This window comes from Apaloderma vittatum, unplaced genomic scaffold (assembly GCF_000703405.1).
Source record: "Apaloderma vittatum isolate BGI_N311 unplaced genomic scaffold, ASM70340v1 scaffold14615, whole genome shotgun sequence".
NCBI lineage: Eukaryota > Metazoa > Chordata > Aves > Trogoniformes > Trogonidae > Apaloderma > Apaloderma vittatum.
Window position 1 is genome coordinate 751 of NW_009717741.1, and position 10,589 is coordinate 11,339.

A 10,589-nucleotide genomic window follows, 5' to 3' on the forward strand; every position below is an offset into this window, starting at 1 on the left:
AGGGCTCATCAGGTGTTCCCAGCACTTGTACACATACATACACAAAGAAAATACCACAAAAACACACAAACACACACCTGTAGACACAACCAGTCACCGGCAGACTGATACATACAGGAGAGCGATGTTTTTGCAGGCACCACTATCCACAGTCAGAATTGTCAAGATATGGACAACACAAATGGTCTGATCCTGGTTTTATGCACCACTTGATCAGGCTTCAAGCTTGCTGCCAGGTAGAATCGTAGAGTTGGGGAGGCATTTACGTTAGAAAAGACCTTTAGGATCATCAAGTCCAATTGATAAGCCAGAGCTGCCAGGTTCACCATTGAACCATGAGGCTGAGCTCCACATCTACATGTCTTTTCAACACCTCTAAGGGTGGAGACTCCACCACTTCCTTGGGCAGCCTGTTCCAATGCTTGACAACCCTTCTAGGGAAGAAATTTTTCCTAATATCCAGTGTAAATCTTCCCTGGTGCAACTTGAGGCCATTTCCTCCTGTTACTTGTGAGGGTACACTGACCGCCACCTCACTGCAACCTCTTTTCAGGTAATTTTAGAGAGTCAGAAGGTCTCCCCTGAGCCCCAACTCCTGCACACATATAAATGCATCCTCTGGTAGGTGGTACAAACCTGTCGTTGCCCTGTAACCAACTCCCAAATCCTTTGTTCTCTGCAGGAGGTGGCCTCCAGACTTGTGGTTTCTCATGGCTCCATGACTTCTTGTCTTACCTAGGTTCATGTGAAGTCTATAAATGTCACACATAGGTACAGAGCACACTCACTCAGGAAAAAAAAAATAGAAGTACGGGTTAGGAAGAAGGTAGACTAGTTTATGATGATCAGGTGCAGAGTTTGGCTGGAAAAATGCACAACACACCTGTGACCAGCATCCACATCCTCTCCAATATCCCGCATTTTAGCATCCCCAACCCACCCCTATCTCTCCTCATTTTTATCCCTTCCTCTACTCATATTGTAAGAAGTTTCACATACTCCCACAGTCCCCTTAAAGCATGCTCTAATGAGATCAGGTGCTGCTTCAGTGAATGAAATTGGACAGACTCTGTATATTTTCCAGCTCTGGAGGACTCCTCATGCCACGATGGGTAATGGTGCCCCTACTTGAGCAAAGGACATGGCCAGGGAGAGACCTTTTGCTATTCCCTAGTGTTCTGCATCGTCTTTCACATACCATATTGCCTTAGAGTCCTCTGAAGTATGACCAAATGTTGTGGGTTATAATATGCAATGGTAACAGCCAGAAGAATTTCTCTCAGGCTCTTTCTCGAAGGAGATCTGTTCAGACAGTAGGGTCCCTGGGGGCTACCTGATGAAACTTGGGAGACAGCACCAGTGACAAACCCCTGACTGAACACAGAAAATAGCATTAATAAAATCCATGTTATTCCTACCATGCTGTGGTCTGAGTTACAGATGCTCTCTGAAGATGTTAGAAGGCAGAGATGTGACATGGGACTTTCAGACCACCACACTTCCCGAATCTGTCCAGAAGGCTTCTTCTCCTTTGTCCAGCAAGAAAACCAACCCACCACGCTACGACTGGACTATTCAAAGCTCATTCTGACTTTAGGAACAAGTTTCCTACCAGGCAAACACAGCCCCAGAGCACTAGGTCTTGCATATTTGCCACTAAGCTGATCCAGTCTCAATTTAGCATTGGGCAAGACTTTTATGGAATGTGTTCTGGCATCATGCTCACACCAGTCCTGGAGGGGGGCACATCTCTGGCCCTTCCCTTTCCTCCTGGGATGAACATTGTGTTGCTGTCACCTGCTTTTATGGGGACCACAATATTCTGACTTCATCCATGCACTAAGAGCAAACGATGTCCTCCAGGTCAGTTCGTTCTGGTGTTGCTCATTCCTGTGTTCAAGGTGAGCACCTTCTGGAGAAATCTGGCTGTGTGTTATTTCCAGTTTGGTGAAGTGAAACCTTGCTCTACACCCACACTATCTGTGAAGTGGAGAAATGACTGTGAAGAATCCACTCTACTGTGCCTGGATTTCTTCTCAGACGGAGGTGTATAGGGCTAGTTCCAGGTTGGAGCATGAAAGCACAGTGACTTCTTGTATAGGATCATAGTATCATGGGATCATACAACAGTTCAGGTTGGAATGGTTCTTCAAGTCCAATTTCCCTGACATGGGCAGGGACATCTTTCACTAGAATCATAGAAAGAATAGGTGTTTGGGTTGGAAGGGACCTTTCAAGGTCATCTAGTCCAACTCCCCACTAGACCACGTTGCTCAAAGTTCGGGATCATAAAACACTTTGGGTTGGAATGGCTCTTCAAAGAGTGTCAAGTCCAATTTCCCTGACATGAGCGGGGACATCTTTCACTAGAATCATAGAATAGGTCTTTGGGTTGGAGGAACATTTCAAGGTCATCTAGTCCAACTCCCCACTAGATCACGTTGCTCAAAGTTCCATCCAATGTGACCTTAACACTTCTAGGGATGGGGCATCCACAACCTTGGGCAACCTGTTCTAGTGTATGTGTGAGGACAATCAGGGACTGGGGCCCTGGGATGAAGCAGAAAGTAAGTTCAAACCCAACATAAAAATTTTGGCTAAAATACTTTGGGTTTTCTGGAAAAGGACACTAATTTTCAGAAAAGCCTGCATCTCACGCTATGAAGCAATAGATTTCAGTGCTTGCAAAAAGATGTCATTGTGACATAGACTTAGAAACCTTTTATCAACCCAAATTTCTCCATGTTTGTTTGTGTTTAAGGATGTCTCAGTGCAGACAGAATAAAAATAGAAAAAAAACCCCAATAAAACAAAACAAAGAAGAGGCAGAGACAGCAAACAATTCCCACTGGAGTTTAGCTCATCTATTCGTGAGGGCTTTCCTTAGCTCTCCAGCAAAGACACTCATGAGCAAAGTATCTGCCTCCAGCATTTTCTATCGATGGACCCGTTGAGGAAAACAACCACCTTCTCCTCCTTCTCTCCGGCTCTTTTCACCATTAGAACTCTGTAGCAGGGAATGAAAAATCCCAGATGGGCTGGTGACTCACACTGGCCGTCAGTTTGGTACCACAGGATGAAGATTTTTTCAGCATTTCAGTTCCTGGAGAGAAGAGGGTCAAATGTTCAAAAGTTATGAACTTTGCAGAAGCTGTCTTTAAAATGTAATGCTTCCCTGTGAGTCTAGTGTTTGTTTATTTGAAGAAAAACTATTTTTTCCCTGATCAAGGGCTCTAGGTCTAGTATAGACAAAAGCGCATGGAAGTAAATAATTAAAGTAGTTGCAGTCTCATGTAAATAAAAACAGTAGGTATTTGTGTATTCACAAATTAACATTGCATAAAAATTGTCTTCTAGCATTTTCCTGGCTGAATATCTGACTTTGTAGTCTGATAGTCTGATATTGATATTCTTAATATTTTTGCCTAAATCCCACGGGTTTTCTAATTCACTGATTCTTTTCCCCTCTTTGCACAGGGATTGAGCCTACAGTCATGATTTTGGGAGTAATGCTGATAGTTGCCCTGATGCTTTGTGCTGTGGGTCTGGCTTCTCTCATCAGGTGAGAACTGCAGGACATACTTGATTTGGTGCCACTTTTAGTTTATAGAATCGTAGAATGATTTGGGATGGAAGAAACCTTCCAAATCATCTAGTTCCAAACCCCCCGCCCTGGGCAAGGACATCTCCCACCAGACCAGGTTGCTCCAAGGCCCATCCAACCTGTCCTTGGACGCTTCCAGGGAGGGGGCTGCCACAGCTTCTCTGGGAAACCTGTGGTAGGGTCTCACTACCCTTACAGAAAAGAATTTCTTGTGTGTATCTAACCTAAATCTACCTTCTTTCAGCTTGAAACTGTTCTCCCTCCTCCTGTCACTGCACTCCTTGATCAAGAGTCCCTCCCAATCTTCCATGTAGCCCCTTCAGGCAGTGGAAGGTCACTATAACGTCTCCCCATAGCCTTCTCTTCTCTAGGCTGAAGATCCCCAACTCTCTCAGCTTGTCCTCATAGGAAAGTTGTTCCAACCCCCCTGATCACCTTCATGGCCTTCTCTGGACCTGCTTTATCAGGTCCATGTCCTTTTTATGTTGTGGACCCCAGAGCTGGACACAAAACTGCAGCTAGGGTCTTACTGGAGTGGAGTAGAGGGGAAGAATCACCTCCCTCAAACTGCTGCCCACGCTTCTCTTGATGCAGCCCAGGATGTGATCGGCTTTCTGGGCTGCAAGTGCATGTTGTTGGCTCATGTTTAGTTTTACATCCACCAACATCCCCAGGTTTTTCTCTTCAGTACTTCTCTCCATCCACTCATCATCCAGCCTGTATTTATGCTTGGGATTGCCCCAACCCAGCTGCAGGACCTTGCCCTTGGCCTTGTTGAGCCACATTAGGTTTGCACGGTCCCACCTCTCAAGCCTGTCCAGGTCCTTCTTGATGACATCCTTTCCCTCCAGCGTGTCAACATCGTGTCATCCGCAAACTTGCTAAGGGTCCAATCAATCCTACTGTCCCATGTTGCTGACAAAAATGTTAAACAACACCGGTCCCAGTACTGATCCTTCCGAAACACCACTCATCACCCGTCTCCACTTGGACATCAAAATTTTCATCTCAATTCTTTGAGTGCAACCTTCCAATCTTTATCTGCCAAGTGATCCATCCATCCTTATTGATGTCTACAATGGTGTATGGCTGAAATTAGACTGAAATTATTTTGAAATTTGAGGGAAAATTGACTCAGCAGCAATGGGACCAGCAGAGCAGGGTTCTTGGATTGTATCATCCAGCTCTACCTCTCAAATTTCTTTTGGTCTCTTCTTGGTCTCTTCTAACAGAAGCTGTTCTATGACTCTATGAAAACATCCCAAAACATGTTTCCTCTCCGCTCCTGAACCATGCCTCCAAACTTGGACAATATAAGGCCACCCAGCGAGCAACAACCCAAACAGTTCCTCTGTTATAACACACAGCTGCTTCTGATACCTTATATTTGCAGGCACCAAGGAGGTTGCCTCCATCCACCCGCATTTTCAAGCCCTTGGCCACCAGCCTCTATAGTTACATAAATAAAAGACAATCCTGCTGCCTACTCTACTCGTAAGCTGTTCCACAAGTACCAGACTGTGCTTGGGAAGGCTCAGTCGTGAGTAAAGATGTATGGCCATCTGCAAGAGGGAAAAATTAAAAAAAAGGAATGTCTAGAATGACTCAGACTATGATTTATGTTAAGGAAGGGCATGTCAGGAACTAAATTTAATCCAGTGTGGTCTGAGTTCGAACGTGGGAGCTCTGGTTTTAGCTCTTTCAAGGATCTACTGCTTGACCTTAGTTGTGAGTCACTCCATTCTCTGTGCTTTGCTTTCAGCAGAAGGGTGTTTTCCTCCATCCTTGGGGGACCTTCTTGGCCACCTTGCCCAGGTGGCCAGGAAAACCAATGGCATCCTGGCTTATATTAGAGATAGTGTGACCAGCAGGAGTAGGGAGGGGATTGTCCCCCTGTGCTTGGCACTGGGGAGGCCACCCCTGGAGTGTTGTGTCCAGTTCTGGGCACCTCAACCCAAGAGAGATCTCGTGGGGCTGCAGCGAGGGCAGAGGAGGGTGACGGAGCTGGTGAGGAGCCTAGAGAATAAATCTGATTAAGAGTGATGGAAGGAGCTGGGGCTGTTGAGTGTGAAGAAGAGGAGGCTGAGGAGAGCCCTCATCCCTCTCTGCAACTGCCTGACAGGACGTTGTGGAGAGGTTGGGGCTGGTCTCTTCTCCCGGGGAAGGAGCGACAGAACCAGAGGGAACGGCTGCAAACTGCACCAGGGCAGGGTCACACTGGGCAGCAGGAAAATGTTTTCCCAGCAAGAGCCGTCAGAGCTTGGCACAGGCTGCCCAGGGGGGGGGGTGAGTCCCCACCTCTGGAGGGGGTTCAAGGTCGTTGAGATGTGGGGTTGGGGGAGATGGTTTAGGGGTGAGCTCTGTAGAGGCAGGATCCCAGGGGGCTTTTCCAACCTGAAGGATTCTAGGATTCTGTGGTTCTATGACATGATTGACCATGCAAGGTGAAAAGTGACAAGTTCTTTGCATGAAATTGAGTTGTGGGCTTGAGGCAAAGCAGTTAAAGATTATAAGAAATCATCCCAGGTGATGCCTGTGGCCGTATGACCAAGGCTGCCTCTGAACACCAAAAAGCTGCCTGTGCTCTCCTAAAATGCCCAGAGTGGTACATGTGATGGAAATCGTGGTGATCTATGGATATTTTGTGAAGTACAGTACAGTTAGCAAAAGGCATCTTATTGTCCACCTCATCAGGAAAAGTTTTAGGTGTGTGCAGATCAGACATGTGCTGCAGTGTAAAAAAAGTTCCTTAAACCAAAAATTGTCATTGAGGGCAAATGGGGGATATTGCCTTTTTCTTTTCTGTTCCTCCTTAATGAGTTTTTGACTAATAGACACAGTGTGCCTTGTGCTCAGTGTTAGACCCTGACATCCACTGAAATAGTGTGTTCAAAATGATGGGATGTGATTCCTGCCTCTTTCCTAAGTCCCTGAGATGGCCATATGGTGGGTGTGAGTGTCAGATATTTCTCATCTAAAAACTAACAATGAGACTCTGGAATAATTTGTATGGATTTGCATGAAGTGGACGTGAGACTGAACTGTCCCATGAACACACAATCCTTGAACATTTCTCATCGTGGTCACTTCTGCCTTGCAAATTCAAGCTGGGCAAATAGCAGGATGCAGTCAAACGGGTAGTGTCCTTGCTGGTCTGATGACTATACTGAATTTTCTCTTGCACCGTTGGCAATTCTGCAAATCTGGTGGCTTATCAAGGGATGCAGAAAGTCATCCCTCATAAAACAGGCAGCAGCACCCTGTGGAGGTCCCAGAAGCACATTTGTCCTGTATTATGCGGCGCGTGATAGACCTCCCATCTGGCTCAGGTCCTGGAACAAGTAGATCTGAATCAGCACAGTCTTGTTCTTGATCTAATTACTCCTGACCAAGAGGAACAGCACTAGTTCAGCGATGCTCCTTCCAAGACCTCCACGTCGCATCACGCTGCTCCCAACTGCTCACCCCCTGCAGCTTTTCCCTCTGTACGAGTCATTACAAGGATGCATCTTGCTGTGTGTTTCACACTGCGCTACAATACAGAGATTCAGCCAGCACATTTTGATGGTGAGCTGTGTCCAGGCAGCTTTTATAAATTACCCATGGTTCAGTGCAGGCCCTGAGAAAGGCTGGTGTGCCTGAGAGATGTTAGATTACCAGCCAGATGGGCTGGTTAATAAAATCTACTATTCTCTTCTAATGGAGAGTGGTTTGAGATATGGAAAATAAAACCAAGTTAAAAAAAAAAAAGACATTACATACACAGCCAATTCGTGTTTGCAGCCAGATTGACTCAAGATGTCCGTTTGTGATGAGAGCTTTTGAGATTATATAGCTTCTGTGAATTGGATAATGCTGTTTGACTCAGTAGATGTCAATCCAAGTGAGGACATCGTGGTTTGTCTACTGCTTTCACCCACGTCTGTCCCTGCTGACACACCACATGCTGCACTTTCCTCGTGCTGCAGGGAAGCCAAATGTGGGGGACTTGGCAGTGGTGCAAACTGCTTGCCTACCTAAAAATGGTAACTGTGGCTCTCCAAATCCCCCAGGCACAATATCCTGAACAGCCAACTATTCAGGGGACCTAACAAGATCATACTGACCTTGGATGATGTTGTCTTCATCAACCCAGAGCTACATAAAAAGGTAAGTCCTTCCTCTCATAAAAGTGATCCATGGGACCCTCAAAGATGCAATTTCTCTGTGGTGTTTTCCTACCCATGAAGGTCTGGGAAGGTCATTTACTACTCCATGCCTCATTTTCCCCTGTGAATCAGAAGGTTTCCCATATGCTGGGTGTTTTTGAATCTCGGGTCAGATGTCAAGGCCATTATGATGGTGTAAATGGTACCCTTGGTTGCACTTATTTTAACAGCCAGGGCTTATTCTTCTGTCTTGAGGTTGGATGGCCTAGCATAGCTCATAAACCATCTTGCCCTATAAATTAAAGTGCCATCATCCAAACTACCTATAGGGTACCGTTCCTGGCCTGCGCTGCCTCCTGCCCAGAGCTGGAGATCTCCTGGAGGAGTGTTATTTGACACAGGCCAGAGCCATGCCCAGGACCCTGCCAACGATATGGACTCTTGTGGGACAGTCCCTTTGCCTAGGTCGCTGTCACAGACACAGATTTCTTGCCTATTCCAGAAACGTCACTTCACTGTGCCTTGCTCAAAGAGACACTCACCTTCTCTGGTGTCTTCCCTGAGCCACGGCACTCCCATCACCTGAAGTGCTGCTGCAGTGCTTCAAGGTACTAAACCAGGTAAACTTTATGAGCCTTTCAGAGGTGTTCAGAGAGGTGAGATGGGAAGTTTGGGAGGTTGCTGACATGGGTGAGCTCTGTGACCCAAGGCAGAGCTGAAGCGGAGGTTAACATCCAAAAGTGGTCACTGTTTTGAACCTGCTTTCCTCACCTTCCAGAGGCTGACCTTGGACAGTCTGACTGAAGCAAACAGCGTAGTAGCCGATAGCAGAAGCCTGAAATCCGTAACCCGCTCCTTTTCCTTGAGAAGTGCAGCTGCCACTCACGAAACCTCCAACGTGGCTTTGTATGAGGTAGGCAGGGACCTTGTGCAGCCTTCTCCCACCCCTTCTGTCCACTGAGCTGCTCAAGTGAGGAAGGCCTTGGGCTGCAGTACTGTAGGTCACAGGATGGGAATACTGCTCATGGGCCCCAAGGGTGAAAATAAATTACTCCCAAGCATGGACTTACCAGTGTTTAAATTGACTTTACCCCACCTCTCACTCTAACACCGTGGGATGGTGGTATTCAGCTGCCACCCACGAAACCTCCAATGTGGCTTTGTATGAGGTAGGTAGAGACCTCATGCAGCCTTCTCCCACCTGCTCAAGCGAGGAAAGCCTTGGCTTGCAGTACTGTAGGTCACAGGATGGGAATACTGCTCATGGGCCCCAAGGGTGAAAATAAATTACTCCCAAGCATGGACTTACCAGTGTTTAAATTGACTTTACCCCACCTCTCACTCTAACACCGTGGGATGGTGGTATTCAACAGTCGTATGTAGCATTGCCAGGTCTGGTCCCTGTTAGAGATGAAGAACCTATCTTAAGGGACAGCCTTTAGGTGGTGACAATGGTAGTAAAGACATTTCTTACATGACAGGATCCAAATATGCAGAATAAGAGCTATTAAATTCCCCTTCATGCCAATAGGACTGTATGGAGTTTATGTAGAGGTAATGGCCAAGAAAACTCACCCCATCCATCAGTTCTTCCCTAAAACCACAGCTTTTTGAAAAAAACAGAGAGGAAATTTTTACTTGAAAAGAGGCACAATAAAATAGATTGTTAATGCTGGAGAAAAGCTCTGGGCAGAGTTACTTTTCTTTTTAATCAATTTATCATTGTTTATCAGATACTGATACACCTTCCAGGTGTGAAGTTGAGAGGCAGATAATGGTCCTGCCTCACCCCATTTTTTGAGGGTTTGCTGAGGATGTTCTCACTTGGGTGCAGAAAGAATCTTCTGCCGAGAATATTGAAAAACCCCAAATATTTTCCAAGTCAGGGATCTGTAATTCAGACCTAGCTCCTAAAACTACCTGTTGTTAATAGATATGTTCTTTCATTCACCCACCTGTATGGTGGACAGGGAGACTGGGTATGGCTGAAAAAATTTGAAACGGGAGCAGTTCACAACCTGCGGCAAAGCTCCACCAGCATCTTGAGGAAGGTAAGAGGCACAGGGGATGACGGGGCACGTGGATGGAAGGTTGCTCGGGGGGACTGCAGGGTATTTTTATTCTCCTTATCCCCTGTTTGTCCATTGAATCATGCATCGAGGCTGTCAACGAGGCTTGCCTGGTGAGATCTGGTGGAACGGACCACGCACGATTGCATCTAACAAACCTACTCCGGACCTGCAATGTTGGATGTGCAAGAAGTCCTCTGTCTGTGAAGGCAGAGCGGTTTGGGGGAAATTGTCTTTTTGTCAGGGCAGGATGATGCACTAGTGGCTACTTTCATGTGGTTTTTTGTTGAGAGGGTGGCACACACACACACTGTCATGCATTTCTCTGGGATTTGTTTCATGTCTTCAACTGAGACGCCTGCTAAAAGTCTACTTTTACTTATCTGATTTATTATTATTACTAAATGACAGGCAAACAAATGTATTTTCCACATTCAAGGCCATTAGTTGTTGGCAGCTACTGCTGACATAGGAGTGGCATTTTTTTAGAGAATCATACGCATATAAATATCGTGAGTTTACCAGGGCATGTCTCCAAAAGCACTGTTGATGGATGACTTTGGATCCTCCAGGCATGATATTGCTTTCCAGATCAGACCAGAGCTGGAGAAAGACTCCACATTCCAAACTCAGTTTATCCCAGCATAGCCATTTTGTCCTGGTGGAAGATCCAATCCAGTTTGTCTAAAGAAAAACAAATTTCTGTTCGGTTTGCTTTCACGATCTTGCTTTCTTTGTCTTAATGGATAGACCAAAGCTTAGAAAGAG

At 46.1% G+C, this 10,589-nt stretch overlaps 1 protein-coding gene across 1 annotated transcript in view; it reads left to right on the forward strand.

Annotated features, from left to right (window-relative positions):
- Positions 1-1,852: 1,852 nt before the first annotated feature.
- LOC104274401 (retinal guanylyl cyclase 2-like) overlaps positions 1,853-10,589 on the forward strand; it is a gene marked incomplete at its 3' end in the record, with an annotated part of 16,076 nt that continues 7,339 nt past the window's right edge. Inside the window, exons 1-5 of the mRNA XM_009870017.1 lie at positions 1,853-1,901; positions 3,478-3,562; positions 7,657-7,753; positions 8,531-8,665; positions 9,723-9,803. Coding sequence (XP_009868319.1) covers positions 1,853-1,901; positions 3,478-3,562; positions 7,657-7,753; positions 8,531-8,665; positions 9,723-9,803 — 447 coding nt within the window. The remainder of the gene's footprint in view (positions 1,902-3,477; positions 3,563-7,656; positions 7,754-8,530; positions 8,666-9,722; positions 9,804-10,589) is intronic.